Genomic DNA, 20869 nt, shown 5'->3' on the forward strand with positions numbered 1-20869 from the left:
TAAATTAAATGGGAATTTGTGCAATGGGAACCAGAGCTGGTCAAGTGTCAACAGAGCATGCAAACCCACAGTTTTTCCCCTATGGTCCCTCTGGACTGTACAGCACAAATTTCAAAAGCCTGTGGTTCCTTGGTCATGCCCCAGCTACAAAAGTGTGCGCGTGCAAAGGTAGCAGAGGCAGGAGAGCAGGAGGGGAGGATCCCTGCACAAGGAAGGGCAGTGCTCAGGACAAGCACAGCCAGAAAGGACTTGGCTGAGGAGTCACGCTGCCCACTTAAAACCTTGTGCCACAACCACCCTTTGCTGTGTCCTGCCATGCTGGGCATCACCAGCATACAAATGTTCCCATCACAGACTTGTGTCCACCTGGGATGTGGCAGCTGAACTGGATATTTCTTTTCCTCGGACACATGCTGCAAGGATTGCTAAAGGGACCAGGAAGTAAATTTTCTCCTGGAATTGCATCTGCCAAGACAAGCAGATGGAGATTTGACAAACCCCAATATCTGGCAGATGAGTTTGACCTGAATGTACCTCTCTCTGGTGAGGGTACCCTTCCATCACCCAAGAAAGATGTGGAATGAAAAGATGTAACAATTCTCTTTGGGTAAGAACACTGAAAGAAGCTGACATGGCAAAAAACCTGCAACATTCACCATCCTATTCAGGCCCTGTTGAACCCAGTCCTTGGACACTCAAAGCATGGTGGTGCTCTCCATGCAGGTTGCCGTGCTGCAGTCTATATATATCCCTGCCTCATTTGTGGAGGATACAAATAGGCTCCCACACAACACACCCTCCACAATTCAGCAGGAAAATCCCTCCAGCCCATCACTCATTGCTGGTGGCCTCAGCTCACTACTGCAGGGAACAGGCAGTAGGCTGGGAGAATGTCTGTAAATTAATGCCATGATTCCATCCACCATCCTTACTGCTGGTGATGTGGCTCCCACCTCCTTCCAGCACCTCTTGCACACACGTTCTGGTGCATCCTCATCCATGCCCTGGGAAAGGCTCAGAGCACCCTGTGTGTGGAGAAGGTGGGCAGTGCCCAGGTCTAGTACAGTCACACAGCCTGAAAGGAGGCTGGAACCAGCTGTCCCCACACAGGATGAGCCAGGGCAAAGCCTGGGCACTGCTCTTATGAGACACCAGAGCCTCTCTTCTTAGGAAAGGTGGGGAGAGATTCAAGACAAATTACAGCATGGACAAGTATCAGTCATGCTTTAATTTTCCAGTTGAAATAGTACAGTGAATCTCACTGCCAATGCCATCAAGGTCAGCAACAAAACCACAGTCACCACATACTCTGATCAGGGACAGTAAAGGAGACCTCTGATTAAGGGAAAGCCATTGATAACAAAGTCCAGTAGGAAGACTGGAAAGCAATCATTGATTACATTCTTGAGTGAATAATATCTGCAGTTATAAAAAAGTTAAATGATGAAAGATTTAAAAATAAATATTGATGGGTCTTTTCCTTCAAAACCATTTCAAAGTAGGAAGAAAACACTGCTTTAACTTTTTTTTCTTTAATACAAGGTCATCTACATCAACATTAATCAACAATCACAATTTTGAGGTTAGGTTTATTGATTATGCCATTACCCTCTAGATATATTTTAAGGAATAAAACATACCTCAAGGAAAATTGATAAAACATCTATGTCAAGTTTTGTGAAAAAATACAACTTCATTACCCATATCAAAATCTGATCAGCGTCTGTATAACTATCAACAGCACTGTAGCCCAATAAACACATGTCCCTAGAGATGGCACAGCTTAGTCCTGCAAACAAAAACCACCCTGCACGCCACTCTGCTGTAAGAAGGCAGCATTTACACACTTCTCAGTGAATGTGATGAAGGGGGTTTGTTGGTTTAAGTTCCTCCAGCTGTAGTTTGAATAGGTGAAACAGTCATGGGGGAAGAAGAGGTCATAAGCTTTTTTCTTTTCTTTTGGTGGTAAAAGGCTATCACAATTAGTATATATAAACAACAGATTATCTGGCAATTGTACTCAAAAGTTGCAGTCCACAAACTCTAATAATGGACTGCAAATAAAAACACTCCAATAGATAAATCTAGAGGACTAAACCAAAACTTTAACAATATTACTGAAGACTAATGTATGGGGTCAAACTGCTAGACAGAATGCACACAGAAAAGCTATTTATATTTTATATGATAGAAAAATTTCAGATTAAGAACTTGTGATAGCTACAACCTTAGAAGTCATCAAAAAGAGTAAACCAGTTCTGTAAACCAGCACAGAAACATTCTATGTATGAAATAATTTTAAAAAATAGCCCTACACATAATTATGGCACGAACAGGCAATTTTTGGCCATGTGAAATCCAGCTAAAAGGCAGTCATACATTCCTGTGCACATGCACAAATATTGTGTAAAAACATTTCACTTGGCCTTAGCTGCTTGCTTAAGTCTGAGGAACATACCTCCATCTCAGGGTTCTTGCAAAACTTTTAGAATGAGTCACCTTAAAACAAGGAAACTGAGAAACAGAACAACAAATGCAGCCTTTGCAGCAGCTTTTAGAGGTGGAGGAAACGACGCCAAATCCATTGTGAAGTAACCATGGCTAAGCATTTGTTTTTCCTCACTGCAATAAAAATAAAATATAAAAAAGCTCCCAGGTGTTTTTAGAGAGTGTGTGGAGGACTGGTTGGGTTGGTGGAAATCCCAGGGAGAGTAAACATTTCTCTCCTGGGCTGCTGTAACTGAGATGGCACAGAGACCTGAGCTGGCTCCTTCACAACCATCAGCAGAGCAAGGGGTCAGCAAAATTCATCTTCTTCCTTAGCACCTTGGTATGAACACTGAAAGGGAGAGTGTCTGCTACACATGGGCTTAGAGGACTAGCACCCTTGGGGAGCAGCAGAGTGCTCCCCCACATGTCACCCCTAGCTCTGGAGAGCAGGGTCTCAGCAGAGTGTCCATGAATACTGCTCACAGGAACACTGCAGGTGAACAGTGAGGTCATTTGTTCCATACCTTCCGAAAGATTTATAACAGGGGTTTTTCTTCAAACAGACATTGCCCAGAAATGCTTTAAATGAAGGCTCATGGGATTCCATGTTTGAAATAATCTAGGTGAGAGATGACATAGCTAAATCTTGAATAGGATGCTGGATGCATCTCTAATGAATATAATAAGTTCAGAATGACAATGCCATTATATCACTAGACTAATTTATTTTATAACATGGACCAGGCATCACAGGCCAAACTACCAAAACTCTGGCAGTCCCAAGTCAAGAGCAACTTCATCTCCCTGCAAGCTTGGAAATCAATGTGGCAAGAATCTATTGTCTGAAAAATAACTGTTCATTTGGCAGAAAAAAAGACTTCCCCATAATCCTTGGAATCTATTTTAGATTTCCTAAATTCAAAGCCAAATTTTAATGCCATCTCTTAAGCAGGTTCTGCAAAATATAAAAAAAACCCACAAAGGCCCAAACATTCCCAAAGGAAAAAGTTGCATGAAAATGTCCACTGCTCTGGGACCTCAAACATGTCTGCTCCAAGTGAGTGGTTGGAACTTTATGGTCTGTGAGTATTTTCAATTCCTGGCTTGTCTCAGAGAAGAACATTTCTCTACGGCTCTGCCTTGCATCCTCACCTCATCCTGCCACAAAGCAAAAGCTCTCCAGGGTAGGGAGCTCCTGCAGCATTGATACTGATCGCCATGAGGGTTCCTCAGGATATGGGCACTCTGAGGGACTCCCAAGAATGAGAAAACCACTGTAGGTTGTGAAGTTTCACATGGAAGACAAGACCACTTGCTACTTCTGATCAATTAGTTGTTCTCACTTCTCTCAAAGTCAGAAATGAGGATGCTTTCTTCCAAAGCAGGACTATCAGCATTAATCTGTGGCAAATAGGCGTTTCTGACCCACAGTATCCTGCGGAAGAGTTGGTTGTTCTCTTTGTGCAGGCACCACAGGAAAAGGGAAATGGCAGCCAACATCACCAATGTCACAAGAACAGCCAGAGCTACAAGCCCACCGTATGATGCTGAAAGGGAAGAGCAGAAATGGTTGTTAAGCAAATATAGTTAGAATTCTAAGTAATTTCGAATATAAACATATAGCTCTTTTAAGGAAAACATTACTATTCCTCATATGTCACATGTTTAAAATTACAGGTTTAACAGTGAAAAAATATTGTCTCACAAAACATCAGCTCAAAATGTGTGTTTTTCCTTATTAAAAAAAGTACATATTTTACCTTTTTCAGAGGAATCTGTTGCATCAATATCTGAAATAAAATCCAGAACAGTCACAAAATGACCCACAAAGGTTGTTATGTATATTCACTATAAAATGGATACTGAGAGGACAATCTACCTAACACCAACAAGAATAGGCTGTTCTTTGTTTAATTTGGTTCATGTCAATGTTATTCCAACTGGCCAAGTTAAACTTAATCTAGTATGTTGTTTAAAATCCCTTTAATTTGGTGGAATATATTAATTGGCATTTGTGCAAGGATGAGCAGCAGTATTTACCCACTTTTTAAAGCACAAATTCATGAACAGAACCATAGAGAGGCAGATCAGCCTGGTTAGTGGGTCCAGCAGTGACTGAGGGATTTTGTATGGGCTCTGGAATCACTTGAGGTCCCTCACAGACCCACATTCCTACTGCTGTGGTGTCTGCACAGCTTTCCCAGGCTGGACCTGCCTTCCCCTTGGGGGCTGTGGAGGTCACCCTGATGTCACAGAAAGGCTCCTGCATCTGGCAGTGGCTGCCTGGATTCCCCAAACAGAGGTCACCCCAGCTGCCCGGGGCTTTTAGAGGTACTTTTTTCCCAAATGCCAAGGGACAGAATTAATGAGATGAAAACTGACACCAAGTAAGCAAGCAACAAGGAACAAGTAAAACAATGGCTATAAGGACAGGATTGCCTTATTTTATGGAAGCACATACCTGCATCCATTTTACATACAAAACCCTTTTTTTCTCTGCATGGAGATAATTGCCAGACTCCATCTGTGGTCCTCAAGCTGATGCAGAAATTCCCTTTGAGATTATCAAATTCAGGCTCTCTGATGCCCCAGTTAGAATAATTTAAAGGAGAACCATCAAACCAGGAGATTGTCTCATCTATGGGCAGAAGTCAAAAATTATTACAAAATAGAATAGTATTTTGAGAAATATTTCTGTTTCACTCAGATTTACCCTCACATGAAAAATATGGTATTACAGAATATCAGGATTTTGTCTGTTTGGCCACTGTATTACTTTCCTTTCTTGAAGGATTTAAAAAACATCCTATGTAGCAGAAGACAGTCTGCAGTGTATCTTTAAGAAGGAAAAAAGGCATTTACATGCGTATTGAGTATTCAGAATACTGGTAACCATTGCAGAAAGCCTCACTGTTTTTACTACACCATAAACAGGCACAAATCAGTGAAAAAAATCTCAAAAGACCAAAGTGCTTTGAAAAATGGTTATTGAAAATGGTTTTTGGAAAATAACCAAAACCCAAACCAGGTTCTAATGAGTAGTTCTATTCTTCCCCAAACTTACTGTCTGAAACAAGCAGAATGTTCAACCAAACCGTTTGTACGGAATAACCAAAACTGTGTAATTCTTCCAAAATGAAGGCATTTTCATCTTCATCTTGAATAGTCAGAAGATTTGATCCTTCAAATTAAACACAGAACAAATTTTCAAGCAATCCATGCCATTAAAACATTGGATTTCAAAAAGTTAACATTATGAGTCTTAATTGAAGAGCTTGAAAAGTCTGGTTATACATTATAAGTTCTTAAATTTATAATAATTGTGAAAATGCTCAAGCAGATACAAAACTGTCTTCACGTGACTTTAAAACAAATTTGAAGGGAAAAATGTTCATGTTATGTTTCATTGGAGAAACCAGAAACCAGTATTTTCACATGGAAAGGAACATTTTTTTGATGCATGCTGCCTCCAGTTTCATAGTTGGCTTATGAGTTCCACTAACGTTATCTTGAATCAGAGAAAACATATGCCATGATTTCAGTCATTTCAGAAAATAAATATTGATTTAAGATATCACAATGACATTTGGTAGCTACAAAATAATCACTTACCTTGATTTTTGCAGACCTCATATGCTGTATCAAAACTCATGCCCTGAAGAACTGTGGAAAAGCTGTAGCAACTGTTTTTGAATTTGATCCAGGGTACAGTTTTTTCTGAACATAAGCCTTTATAGGCATTGAGTTTCTTCTCTGTGATAGAAGTAACAGCACAGCTTTATTGGCACAACAAAATACACATTAATATAACATTCCACACACTGTTTTGGAGTAATGCTAATAGCATGTTATTGTGTTATGCCTCTGTTTTTTCAAAGTGAAAATCTAGCAGTTGCATATATTTGTATTAAATGAGTACAGCTGGTTTTACTTCTGATCAAAAACCTTGCTGGATTACAACAGCAGGATCAGGACAATCTCACTGATAGTGATGTGCATGAGCTAACCAGGGGTCCAGGTGACCAACACCACTGAATGGGAACAATTTGAAGAATTGGATGCTGCCACAAGACGCTGCAGTCTGGCACTGAATGGAGCTCCAGACCTGAATTCTGGATTTAACTAAAGCTCAGGTGACTGACAGAGAATTGAAGGAAACACAACATATTTTAGGATACAGAAAAATATTCTCACCTTCACTAAAAAAAAAAAAATAAATCACTATCTTTGATGTGTTCATCAGAGAAGATATGTTAAATTTTTCACTTTGCTCTAAATACTTCCCTTCTCCCATCCCACAGTTAATTTCAGCAAGGTGGATTTATTGCCATTCAAGCCAGGTCATTAGCAATCCTCATTTTTCATAGATAATATAGTGTCCACTGAAGAGACAGAGTAGGTAATTTTCCTGTTTCTTTTCTATTATGAAAGTTCTCTTTCCATTCTCCTACAAATCAGACCTGATGGCCAATATTTTATTGGAAAAAAATGGTTTCACAAATAGGAAACACAGAGAAATACACTTCAGTTTTAAGTAGTAGCCAGCCTTGCTTAACATTGCTTAACCTCTAACCAATTAACCTCCTTTCACATATTTCCACTGTCAGTACACACATTTGCAGATGCAAAGATTTAATATAAACCTTGACTGACTTACTAGGTGGCACATGGCAAACTGCTCCTTGCAGAAGCTGTTCACAACTTGCACTTTTCCAGTGTCCTGAAGTATCAATGTAAACACAGCTGCCCAAAGCCTGGGACTCGTCATCTTCCCAGAAGGTGAACAAGGACCTGGTCCCATCTGACCATTCAAAGTTAAGCCCGTTCTGCCAAAACAAATTTCAGGTTATTTTTCTAATATAATTTAGCACCACACAAGTTCACCTTCTTTTGGTGGTATCCTCACCAGAATTACAGAATGTCTTAATTTTCTAAAGGCCCAGCAAGGATGAACAAAAGGCAGAGCCAAGGATACTCCCAACTCACTTTTGGGAGACTACAAACTACATCTAATTTTCTCTTTTCAGCAAGCACTTATTTGGGCCATTGGGCTACTATGAATGAAACAATGACATTTCAATGTCAACATTACAAGAGACTTTTTTTGCCCACGTTTCTCTAAGTGTTCTATGGCTTTTAGTTTTCAGTAGTTGTTGTACCAAACTGGCTGTCACTGGACTTACACATCACGTAAAAAAAGAAATTTAAGGCTCAAATTTTCCAGTGTTTCATCTCTAGATGCAAACTGTCTGTGACTTCAAATCAATGACACAGCTCACTAGCTTGTAACTAGAAAATCTCCTTGGCAGCATCCCACTGAGAGCCGGGAGCCTCCTACGTACGTCGGAAGTGAAGAGTCCGATCCAGTGGCTGTACCCCAGGCGGTTGATGATGATGGTGAGGAAGGCCTGGTGGTACTGGTCTGTAATGCTCACCAGCTCTGCACTGTTTGCCATGCAGGCTTGTAACGCTGAAGACCACGTGAAATTCCCACTTATTAGTTTATACATTCTGTTTCCATATTCTAAAGTATCTGGCACAGGATACATATCGGATGCATTGATAAGATGTCTGGATGTGTCTGTTACAAACAGGAAAGCAAAAGAACTTATTTTTAAAACAGACAACTTGATCATAGCTGAGCAGCTTCTAAAATAATCAGAACTATTGTTAGAAACAAATTAAAAATTTGAAAACTCCTTGGTTTTAAGAAGGCACTGTAAATTAAAAAAAAAGAGAGCTCAGTTCAAATCCACTGCTGCTTTCTTTCATTTTAGTCTCCTTCAGAAAATAATTCAAAAAAGGGGAAATGGAATGCAGGCAGGATGGCAGAAGCAAAGCACCAGCTCATCTTTCCAGGAACTGACACATCTGTTTGGACACTTGAGCAAATTTAGCAGTTCACTACTGCCAGCAAGAGGCTTCTCACTACTCCCTTCCCCGCTTCTCTGCTCTTCCTGCTGCAAATTCCTTGGTCTGGTGTTTGCCTGACCCTGCACAAAGCTGACACAGCCTGTAAAAAGCTGCAGAAAATGACAGTAATTAGATGAAAATAAATAAATAAAGCAGGAAGCAAGAAAAATATATGGAAGTTTTCTGCTGAATTAGCAAACTAAACTGCCTCATAGTTTGAGATAGTGCCATGGGTGTCCCACTGGGGAGGCAGGATGGCCCATTTAACCCAGGAGCACTCTGCTGTGCATGAGGCAGTGCTGAGTTGTATTACAGCCAGGCCCATGGGCCACTCTCAGATCCACTGCCCTGCTGGGAAAATCTTCAATTGTAACAAAAAGCATTTGAACCTTGTGAATTCCTTTAGCTTTAACCTACAGTGCAAAGTGGGCAAGTGGTCATCTGATATATGACGGTATATCTTGACCAGCCCACATCACTGGGATTCATTCCAAGAAAATAAACTTTTTTGGTGGGCTATGACCAAAAAAGGATAGTTAGAGGGATGGGATGTTCCCCAAATGGCCACCAGAGACCCTCAAAAGACCCCTACTCTAATGTAACATAAGCTCCAAGAAGTGATTTAAATATGCAAAAGAATTCACAGAATGTTTAGCATATATGTATGAGTTTGGGGAAAAGTAATGAATATGTATAAGTTTCACAGATTTCTACTAGTCTGTTGGCTGGCTGCAGGGCATGGAAGAGGAGCAGATCTTCCCTGCACGCCTGGCACCGAAATAAAATAAACCAGCTTTCTAACACTGACATTACAGTGCTGGAGAGCTTTATTCCTGACTTTCAGTGACACAGCTGAGAAAGGTGGGTAGGATCCTGAGCACCCACTGCAGCCCAAATCCTCGCCAGAATCCCGGCCACCATAAGACAACTGTTTTCCTTCCTGCCTTTCCATGCCTCCTCTGTCTGCCCCCAGGCAGCAGCAAGAGGTTAAAATACAAAGGTTTGGGATGTAACTGACACAAACCAGCAGGAAAGCACATTTATTTATTTTTTCTGCACCATGTAGAGGATCACTCCAGCCCTTCCTGCAACTGTAATTCCCAATAAATGATGTAAAATCCAGCTATGAGTGACACACAAGCACTGCCCAAAGCTGGTACTTGTTCTGCTTCCCAGCTGGCCATTCCTCCCCTCCCAGGCAGCAGCAGCAGAGTGTTGTCTCTGTATTTTAGGATTAAACATAGGAGTGATAATACGATATAGAGCTGATACAAAACCACCCCACAGTAGAGGCAACTGCCAAGGAGACTCCCACAGGCTCAGATGGCAGCGCTCCCTTTGCCCCAGGGTCACCAATGCACTGCTGCCCTGTTTGGGTGCCGTGTCCTGGCAGTGTCCTGCTGGCAGAGGGGCTGCCCTGGCATCTGGGATGGGGCTACAGAGCTGCCTGTGGTCCCCAGCCCAGAGGCAGCACCGGAACATGGCCTGAGGAAACACAACAAACCCTGTTCCTCCCAAACACAAGCCCTATTCCTCTCAAACATGAACCCTGTTCCTCCCAAACATAAGCCCTGTTCCTCCCAAACACGAGCCCTGTTCCTCCCAAACATGAACCCTGTTCCTCCCAAACATGAACCCTGTTCCTCCCAAACACGAGCCCTGTTCCTCCCAAACACTTCATGCTTCTGGCAAGAGAACTTTATGGTGCCAGAATTAGAGAAGTGTGGTACCAGAAAACAGAAGCCAAGCTCTATTCAATAAGCCAGTCAGGTCCACACTGTTCAGAAAAATGTATTTGCTACAGTCTCTTCTGATCTAACACTGCAAGTTACAACCCCCCACCCTAAACCATATTTTCATCAAAATCATCCTCAGTTTAGCCTTTTGTGGTTACTCTGCAGCCATGAGAGAAAATATGAAATTTCATCTCTATTTCTAATTCAAAGATACACTACAAAGTGCTCAAAGCTAGGAGGAAAAGTTAATAACAGAATCTTTTTTAGCAATTACTTCTACATCCCAGCTACTGATTTATTAAATAGTGTAGAGCTAATCTGTCTAAACAGCAAACTGTCTTAGAAATCTTTTATGCTCCTTGTTTTAGAGACACTTATAAAAAGCTGCTTCTAGAAAAATTCCATACAGTAAGAAAAGAGAACAGAAGCAAAGCAAGACAAAACCTTACCCTGAGTCTTTTGGCAGACAAACCCATAATTTTTCTGACAGTTTTCTAAGTACCATTTTCCCGTAAAATAAAAATTAGGGTTATTTGATACCAATGTACACAGGGGAAGTTGATCTTGAATGTTAAAATGCTCTCTCTGCAATCAACACAGAACCTCATATTAATTTAAATATACACAGTGTAAAACAATACAATTATTAAATTAAATTTAAGAGAATAATTATCTCAAAGTCTCTATAACAAACATTTAGGCAGAACAATGAACAGTCCCATAAATACAATTTGAAACAATAAACTCAAAAAACCACAAACTTTCAGTGAACAATCCAAAATGCTAACCTCAATTGGGACCAACATTTTGTAAAACAATGTATTAAAATAGGAAATTAATAATCTTGTTCCTAACTTTGCTCAGACCAAGCATATAATACTACCCACATGATTCCAAGTTTGCTGCTTAAAACCAGCTGTAAGAGAATGTGAGTAGAGCCACAAATTAAGTGAATGTCTGTCTCAATGGTGCCTTGTTTGCTGCTTCTAGTTGTGCCTGTAAGTCTGTACCCACAGTTCTTCAAAGTTGCAAAAATTAATGGCAGCCTAAACTGCTGTAACAACTTTGGCTCTGGCTCATGGAAGTCGTGATTTTTATGGATAAAACCAACTTCTCACTGTCACAACCCCCCTGAAAATACTCACATCCACTAGTTCAACTGGTGACCAGTTAGAATACATCTGACGATTTTCATTCAACCATTTTTCATAATCGTCACTCTGGAAACCTATCCAAACACTTGTTTTCCACCCATACAGATTCATTGTTATGAAAGCTTCAAAATGAAACAGAAACAAAATAAAATAGACCAGTAAGCATTTAGGGATAGATGAGGTCTCTTGCAACACACTAAAGCATTGAAAAAATAATTTCCAATCAATGATATTACACAGTTACCAGAAAATAAGACTGAGTGGCATTTCAGTATCATCTTACCATAAATTCAGTTAAATGGATTAATTTCAATTGGGTGAGGATCTAGTCCATTAGCTAATAATACCAGTCCAACCACTACACAGTTCAGCTGAAGAAGCTTTTCCCAGTTTTAGCTGAAGATTTTTTAACTAAAGATATCCAGTGAGATTCCTCCCACATCCAAATAAGTGAGTTTACAAGTGTGTGTGAAATTCAACTACAGGTTTTTGTTCAGAAATATTTTCAAATTTGCTGGCATTTATTTCTCTGACAGTTCCAGCCTGGTGCTATACTACAGATAAGATTTAAGTACTACTGAAAGATAAAAATGAGATAGTAAGGTAGAAATTTTAAATTGCAAATTTTTAAATGGGTATTCCATTTTTGGGAGTATTTTTAAAGCATGATAAACAGAAAGGAATTTGCAATTATTCCTTAAAATGTATCTGTCATACATGTCAGTGAACCTTTAAATTTTGGCAAACTGAGAAACATTAATGTGTTTAAAGCAGCGGAACCATGGGTAAGAGCTGAACTATCTTTCCTAAATCTGTATCCAGGATTAAACGTTACTACAGCATCCTAATGAAGATGATGTGTTATTTATTTAACAATATTTCCAGCACTCTACCTTGCTCCAGTTCATCTTCCAGGATAGCAAGTGACCCATCATAGTTACTGCAGAACTCCTGTGCAGAGTACCAGCTTCTCAGATGTTCTGGATCCTTTGGAACTTGTATTAAAAAGCACTGTTTCAAAAAACAAAACCAAATAAACAAACTTGCTTTGTTTGCTTTCCTCCAGGCATTTATCAATCACTAAGAGTGGTCACTGAAGCATTTCACATGCTGTTACTGAATGTTAAATATTTCACTGGTTTCTGTCCTGCTACGGACATCTCCAGCACGCTCAGTGTTAGTTTTCAGCTGTGATCTGGACTGCACTCAAATCAGTTGTTTCAAGGCAAACAATTGAGGTTAAATTTGTCCTTGCAGTCACTGCAGTGAGCACTGGGATAAATTCAGGCACCTCGATGCATGTTGCTAATAAGGAACTTGGGCATTTGAGAGAAGCCAGATGAAATCGTTACCTTTTGACCCTCAATTGCAAATTCACTTTGGCTTATAATTACCTTTAATGAAGCCCATTTGAAACAGCATGTTTCAGAGGACAGCAGCAATTAGGGATCCATTTAGCACATCAATGGGTTAGAGACCTCTTTTGAGATCATAAAAGACACTTAAAATTGTCATATGTGGAAAAGAGAGGATGGAGCAGGCTTTTTATGGCAAAAGCACAAATACAATTGCACAGCTTTTGCATATATGAGTATTTACTCCCTGAAACTACAGTAAAATTTTTAACACCTTGTTAAGACGACTTCTTAAAGTGTGGGCAGCTACTTAAAAGCAATAAATCTTGGTGTCACCGTGTCAGTGGCTATAAACCTAAAAGCTCTGCTTTCAAAAAGCAAGAATATCTTCAAATATTAAGTAATCCTTAAGTACGATTTCTGTCCTACAAATGGAATGCATTTTGAACAATGAAACAGCATAAAAAAAAGGTTTTACTTTGAATCCAAAGTGCAACCAGCCTTTGGGACATGTTCCTTGTTGGTTCGGGTCTTTTGGAATCTCTTTCTCTATCTTCTTTGGAATGTTACGTTTACAAACACAGGGAAGAGAAACAGTACAGTTTTCATCACCCCAGAGTCCTGAGCAAAAAGAAAAGTCACAGTTCAATGTTGGTTTGAGAATTGGAAAGGGTTTTTTTCTTAGATAGCTTAGATATGTTTAGTGTTTGAGTAAAAAGATAATCTACATCAAATACATTTGGACATACTGCATTACAGTGGATTTGATGGTTCATGGGCACATCCTTTTATTTCTAGCTTAATTTTATCAGGTAAAACCAATTCCTCTACACTGAGTTATATAACACATGACTATAAAACCATTTATTAAAAAAAAAAAAAGGGAAAAAAAGATGCCTTCCAGATAAAATAGTTTGACTTCCTTATGTTGAAAAGTTTTGGCAAGATCCAGGTGATGATATGAAATGCTGACCTGCTTAGGAGGAAAACACACTTTTCAGGAAACTCAACAAATTTTGGCCAGTTCCCACCTTTGGCCAGCTGAGGGGGGAGGGTGGGCATCTCTTCCTTTTATCTGATACTAAAAATGGCAAGGGTAAACTCAAGCATTCCTAAGTCATAAATCAAAACCCCAAGATTATGTGTGGAAAAAAAAAAAAAGGTCTTATGTTTTTTCAGTTTTGACTTTCAAGCCTGGGATTACAAGACTGCAGCTGCATTAATCTTTTTCAGCTCTTCTCACAAATACAAAGCTGACTATTTTTATTTTCTTTAAAACCAGACTTGTTTACTTTATCATATGACTTGCAGATCATCAGAAAACAGACACTGGAAAATTATAGAAGTCATTAAACCAGCAGTACTGTGACTTTTTTTTTAATAACCTAGTAAAATACTGAACTTTGCCATGATTGAAAGGCTAGCACCAAAATTATGGCACCCAAAAATCCCTCAGCAGATTGGCTATGGGATCAAAAATAAGGTAGAAACCTGAGTACTTAAAGTCATGTGCTGGTAGCAAAACAGCTTATAGATGTAGGAAAAATTGTTGAGTCCATGTGGGTCATTTGGTTATGAAAAAACTGTGAACACCAGCAAAGCATTAACATTACTGCTGTTCCACAGAAAAGCCCAATTAAAACTGAGGTATCAATATCACTGGAATCTTTGTGCTTCAACGTTAGAGAGCTGTAAGTATTACTATAATAATGTGATGTAATAATATAATAATATAAGATAACCTAGTCTCTGAGCATGTTAATGATATTTCACTATTCTTTCCTTAATCACAGAAGCAGTCATGCAAATTATAACCATGGAACAGGACTTTATTATGGATTGCATTTCTCAAAAGGAATGAAAAAAATATAAACCCTTTGGCCAACAACAGAATCAAGTTACAATTACTGCAGTAAAAGGAAATAGAAAAGAAACCTGTTTGTGATGAAATGAAGCCACATCTTTTCCCTGGTTTCTGCAGATCTCTTTCCCTCCCTTCATCCCAGTTCTGGTATGTTACTGGCGATTCATCTCTCCAGCTGCACAGAAATATTAAGAATTAAGTTTCACTTTTTCCTTTTTCCTATCCTTACCTAAATTTACACCCTCCATCAAAGAGTTCAAAAGGAGATGCAAGGGAGAAGAAAGTAAACAAACAACCACCGTGATCAAGGTCAATATAAATGCCTTTCACAATCTTGCCAGAAGGAGATGTCTATGGAGATAAATTAAGAGCAATATTATCCTGACTGATATTTACATGAGAATTGAAATTGTCTCTTGAATATCCCACTCAGTCACCAAACTGCTCTGGCCCATCACAGCAGGACAGGGCATGCCAAGCACAACTCACAGCACTGTGGCACACACGAGCTCTTACCGAAACTCATTGCTGAGGTTTTCTGCGTGCAATCCAATCCACCAGTGAACATCAGTCGTTGACAGCTACAAAAGAAATGTTTTGCCATGTGTTTAGATGTTGTTGCCCTTCTACCAAAGCATTAACAAATTCCTGAAGTCAGACTGTGTATTCAAATAGCATCTCAATGGGGATCCAATGGGAAGAACAGGTGCTAAATCCTGCCCATGTTAATTCATGTAACTTCAGTGGGATAACTCACTTGAGTGGAGCAAGATTTAGCTCCCATATTTCCACAGGATTGCTGATGTGTCTTCTGTAACCCAGGAATTGACCATTTTTAGGAATTTGCAGCCTATCTGATTTGAAAAGACTGTCATGTTAGACCACAATTTGTATTCCCCCAATTCCTAAAATGAAACAATAGCAAATATTTCCTGTAAGCAGTAATATAGTGCTGATCCTCGATGTTTCCAAAGTGCTTTCTGAACATTTACTAACTTCGTGTGGTTCATACCAGAGTATTCTAGAGATGCTTTCCAGATTGATTGCTATTCTCAGGAAATTTCTAGACCTTTGTTTCTAAAAGGCCAAGTGTTATTGAAAAGGCATGGAAATAATGCAATTGCAAAGCCATGTGCTATTGCTTTGTTGAACTGATTCTAGTTTCAGCTATGAATTGGTTTCACTTCAGGATTAGCCACTCAATCACAGTTTGGAGGTTTTTGGAAGAAGAAAAAACAAAAAGTTCTGAATGTACAGGACACTAGAGAAGCCACCCTGTATGTGTAAAGCATTTAATTTTTGACACAGAGAACTGATGTCCAGCCTGTGCTGTGCTTCCACATTGTCCTTCAAGTTACCGTTAGGATTTCTCCAGCTCACATGTTATTTAGCAATATCAAATGAAGAGAACACATTTCAGACAAAAGACTCTGGAATGCTCTCTGATTTGGTATTGCCTGGTCCCTGAGTTTGTTTTCTAATCACAGCACTCAGCCTACATATTACAGTTTTTAAAGAAATAGTGAAAGGTGTGATTCCAAATTCCATGCTAAGAAATTTTGACCAAGTTTTCAAATTACACATTCAAAGCCTACTTGGACTGCTGAGTATTATTTTAGTGATTGCCATACTTACTCCTACTTCCACAGCAAAATAGTTACAATCACTCAGGGACAAATGTGGCTATGCTGAGAAAGCTCAGCCAGACCCAGCAGGCTTTAAAATAGCTGTGTATGTTGTATTCTGAGACAAAACTTCCAGGAAGTAAAGCTGATTTCCAGTATAAAGAGACTAAACTTTGCTTTTTCACTGCAGAATTCTCATAAACTTTCGAAATACTGACTAATTTTAATGATCAATCCACTTTAAAAAGCTCTCATGTAAGTAAACACTACTTTAAAGCAGCATTCTGGTTATCCATTTTAAGTGATCTTAAAAATATTTTTTTTTTAAATGTATATAATTTTTTCAAAGTCACAAATATTCAGAGCTAGGTAATGAGTAATTTCATCTAATCACAGTCTCTGGTAGGTGTGGAAGAAGACAAGACAGCATAGCCAGTTATGTTGCTTTTCATTAAATGCTTTTTCTGTCATGATCTATTGGTTTAAATCTATTTCATCATGCTTTAATATAAAATTACTTAAATAGAAGATAACAATTATGCATAATTCCTTAGAAAGTGAAAGACCCCATATTACTACAACACAATTCTATTTATGCTTTCTGTTACAAGTTAACAGCAGAGAAGACCTGTACACAGTAAGTGTGGGTCAAGGGCTTTTCTACCCAGAACCAGAAGTTGTTTTAAAGATTACACTACAATATTACATTATTACACTACAATATTACATTACAGCTGTAGAATTTTGTCCTCAGTAAGGCAGACAGAATATTTTCATTAATTTTTAAATTTTTCATTATTTTGGTTTTACTGAGAACACCTAAAAGGAAACAGTCTCAGATTCTTGGGAATTCTTCTGCTTGTGAAGCTATTTCTCACTTTCAAAGCTGTTTGTTATATCAGAAAGGTTCTAGAGAATTTCTGCTGTAAACCTGAGGAGGAAATTTAGAGGAAAATGTCTTTTTTCTCCCCACATAAAAATCCATAGTCACAAGGGGGGTAAATTCAGTAGACATAATACAAATCTGTGAACAGAAACACTGTTTGAATGTGAGAAACCATGACAGCTCCCTGTGGACAGAGAGGGGTGGGCACACAGGGATGTACACCACACATGAAACAGACTTTTCTCTTTGCCCCCAGTTACCTTCCCAACTTTGGGATAGGAATCTGGCTTTAGCTCCTCTTGGGTCTTTTGAAGCAGATTGACCAACATGCTCAACAGCAGATCTGATTCTGCAGATTTGAAATGTTATTGACTTCCTATGCTAAATAGGGCATCAGGGAGAGATATGGGAAAGGAAGATGGCAAGAACATTATTTATAAAGTAAAATGTCTTTTAGATTCTACCTGGAATAATAAGAGACAGATTCTCTGAAAGATTTGACAGAAAATACCCTGAGGGCTTATTTTTTAAAAGGGGTGCTTTTTCTTACCTTCCTTATTTTATTTTGAACAAAGGTTTGTTCACCAGAAGAATTTATTATTGCCAATCCACCACGAAGCCAGCCACAGACAAACTTACAGGTTTCCCATTCTGCAGGGCTGACATGGAAAAGATATTCTGCTCCTTGATAGTATGACCAGGGCAGCTCTAGAAAATGAGCAAAACAGTCAGTGGTGTGCAGGGGTAAAAATCTCACTTCAAGTCTCATCTTTTTTTACCCCAAGGTCTCCTGCAGCCACATGTCAGAGGACAAATATACCACTAGGAACAGCAGAACCATATTTAACATATCAATTTGTGGTGACAAAAAATGGACTATGAGTTTTTTTTATTTCTAATACTCTATCCCTTGAGACTGCAGCGATATCAAGAGCAGTATCTGATGCTCTGGTATTCCTAAACAACATTGGCAGATTTGATATACAACAAATAGTTTCTACAGAGTTCCTTACTGTAAATTTTCAACACAGAATATTTTAGCTATTTTATTTTTAACAAAGGCTTAAATTGTATGTCCAAGTGATATTGTTTCAAGATGAAAAAAAGAAAATATTTTCATACCAGCTGTGTACCAAACTGGACTCATTGGTTTGACACCTGCAAAAAAACCCCCAAAACAAACAAAAAATCATTAAGAATATTCCTATTCTTGTTCCAAGAGAAAAAGGGGAGTTAAACATGGAATAAAATAATTGCCAAGCTCACTAAAAAACACTGACAGTAGTTTTTATGAATAACAACTTTGAATGGATATTTCCAACTAACCGTAATCTTGCTATATGTTTTTAAGTTGACTGTTCACATTAGATCTCTTAACTGAATAGCAAACCTAAGTGGAGTAACCCATTTGGCTTTGCCATGATTTCATGCAGAAGACCAGTGAGAACTCCAGAGGTGGCTAAAAAGGAGACTTTTAGATACTTTTTTCCTGTCCCTACTGAATTGCAAATAAAGGGTATAACAGACAGTGCATGCTAATTAACATTCTACCTTTTGGTATTTTGCATATCCATTCACGCTTTTCTTTGCAGTGGGCTGGAAAGACTGTTCTGTTTACTTTGAATACACCACAGCTTCTTGAGTCATCTTCAACATACTTGTCCTCCAAAAATGAAGATACAACCTGAAAACAGCACATTCATTCACTTTCACTGACAGCCCAAGATGAAGCATTTAAAAACCTCATCATGAAGAAAAAGGAAGGATTTGGACATGTGTGTACAATAGGAACAGCTAAGCAGCAACTAGAGGACTGCTTAAATTATGATGATAAAATACAAATAATAGGGTCCACAGTCATGTTCTCCCAATGTCCTGTCCAGCTCCTTCATATCAGACTTCTCCTCCATAAAAATAAGTGAATAGCTATGAAACCTAACAACTTTATTGACATGATTAACAGCAGCTGCCCACATCTAAAAGCCTTTGCTTCGGTTCAACCTATGCTCAGATGGGACTCGAAAGGTTACTGAAATACAGAGTAAACAGATAGTTACAGGTGTTCTGTCAGACCACTGCCACGTCCCTCCAGAAAGTGCATTTCTTTTATTAAATCCAATCCAGAACTGTCTCTCTTCTGTTCTATAACAGAAACAAAGAAAATAATATTTCTCATGCACTCTTTCTTTAGCCATTTCATTAATAATTTTTAATAGTACAAATACACATATTAATTTTTTCTTGAATTCAATATATCATTCCATAATACATTTCTTAAATTTTTGTATCCTTGAAGTAAACTCTTGCTTTCCCACTAAAATGTTAGATTGTGTTTTACAAGATGAAAACATTTAAAATAGGATTAAAATGGTAGAACCTCCAGTTCAACAAGGAATGTTAACTCACAAAAACACCACCTTGACAACAACAGCTGCTCAACATTTACCACAAAGATTTTCAAAAAGAATCACATTGAAATGCTGCTGATGCATTTCACCCAATTTTTAGTTCATGTTAGAGTAGGGACTTCTTTGGACACTAGTAAAGAGGATGGAATAATGTAAATTTTAGATTATGATAAATCTTGTTGTTGTTAAAAATATATTTACCTATCAAAAATTGTATACAATAGATTGTTTAAAAACGTCTCTTCATAGATGTGGCTAAAACTAGCAAGATGGGCTCCAAAATCTTGACATAACGCTTCAGCTTCATCCCATGTTCTTCTCATCAGAACTTTCTCGTTGTGAAATATCTGCAATAAAATAAACATTGTCATAAATGTAGCTCATTTTAGAGAGCAGCTTGCTCAGAAACCCATAAAAATCAAATATTAGTGACAGTTTTTCCAAACTAAAGCCAGGTATATTTCAAGCATAGCTCTGATTCTTGTAACTTTCTCTCACTTCTAAATGCAGTGCAGGATGGTAACAGGAAATTTTTGTTTGTTGAGTGAAAGAAATAATGCTTTATCAAAAATGTTTTAGGAACAGCATATCCTTAAGCTGATGTAGAATCAGAAAAACTCAAAGCAAGTATGACATGTACCTTGTAGCAGTTGAGCAGATTAGGTTCTGACTCCCATCCAAAATAGCAGGAACTCGAATATTTTTGAAAAGTAAGTTCAGGTTCTTCGTAAGAATTGACTTTTTGCTTGCACAATGACATGGCTTTGAAGTTCTTACAGCTTTTCACCTCCCAGTAACCAACAGGGTGCTCCCCTCGCATAGCCACACATCCTCCAGAATGACCTAGACATGGGAATAAACGCTGAATGTCAGAATAAAACATCTGAATTTCGTGATTTCTTTGGTCAGGTTGCTGTTTTATCGACAGAGGTTTCTGGATAAAAGCTTGATGAACTTACAAAACTAGCAAATTCTTTGGTCAGCAGCCAATTTATAAGCCTCTCTTGGCTGTCTTGAGCTTGTAAAATGAACCAGGACAAACATTCCTCTCACAAAATGCACGAGAAGAAATGCAATTGAAAACATTACTTGTGCACAATGCAATAGTAAAGCAATAAATGTAAAGAGTCCAAATCAGATAGCTGTTATTGAAATGGAGTATCTTTATAAATATGTCTCTATTTTCAGGTATTGCTTAGTGGTTTATGTTTCAAAGGTTGAATGGCTGTTTAATATTTTCACTTTTTGTTTCCTTGGAATATTTTCCTAAGAATTACTATGAAACAAGCAAGATGAAACTAAAGGGGAAGAAGAAGAAACCTCCACACTGTTATTCACAGAAATGTTTCTGGCAACCTCTGGCCTATTTTTCATATAGAATGCAAATTTCAAACTGTGACTGTTACTGAATAAAATTCATTACTTTTCTAGGATCTTT

The 20869-nt window shown here is 38.5% G+C and overlaps 1 protein-coding gene across 1 annotated transcript in view; it reads right to left on the bottom strand.

Moving 5' to 3' along the window:
• Positions 1 to 1207: 1207 nt before the first annotated feature.
• PLA2R1 (phospholipase A2 receptor 1) overlaps positions 1208 to 20869 on the bottom strand; it is a 37373-nt gene continuing 17711 nt past the window's right edge. Inside the window, exons 12-30 of the mRNA XM_059852935.1 lie at positions 20072 to 20274; positions 19633 to 19778; positions 19081 to 19165; positions 18575 to 18707; positions 18146 to 18181; positions 17574 to 17731; positions 15029 to 15093; positions 14584 to 14687; positions 13127 to 13269; positions 12187 to 12304; positions 11285 to 11415; positions 10589 to 10724; positions 7833 to 8071; positions 7148 to 7316; positions 6103 to 6243; positions 5555 to 5671; positions 4952 to 5128; positions 4251 to 4280; positions 1208 to 4037 (exon numbers count right to left, since the gene is read on the bottom strand). Coding sequence (XP_059708918.1) covers positions 3820 to 4037; positions 4251 to 4280; positions 4952 to 5128; positions 5555 to 5671; positions 6103 to 6243; positions 7148 to 7316; positions 7833 to 8071; positions 10589 to 10724; positions 11285 to 11415; positions 12187 to 12304; positions 13127 to 13269; positions 14584 to 14687; positions 15029 to 15093; positions 17574 to 17731; positions 18146 to 18181; positions 18575 to 18707; positions 19081 to 19165; positions 19633 to 19778; positions 20072 to 20274 — 2549 coding nt within the window. The 3' untranslated portion in view covers positions 1208 to 3819. The remainder of the gene's footprint in view (positions 4038 to 4250; positions 4281 to 4951; positions 5129 to 5554; positions 5672 to 6102; positions 6244 to 7147; positions 7317 to 7832; positions 8072 to 10588; positions 10725 to 11284; positions 11416 to 12186; positions 12305 to 13126; positions 13270 to 14583; positions 14688 to 15028; positions 15094 to 17573; positions 17732 to 18145; positions 18182 to 18574; positions 18708 to 19080; positions 19166 to 19632; positions 19779 to 20071; positions 20275 to 20869) is intronic.

The sequence above is a fragment of the Haemorhous mexicanus genome, chromosome 8 (assembly GCF_027477595.1).
Source record: "Haemorhous mexicanus isolate bHaeMex1 chromosome 8, bHaeMex1.pri, whole genome shotgun sequence".
NCBI classification, from domain to species: Eukaryota; Metazoa; Chordata; class Aves; order Passeriformes; family Fringillidae; genus Haemorhous; species Haemorhous mexicanus.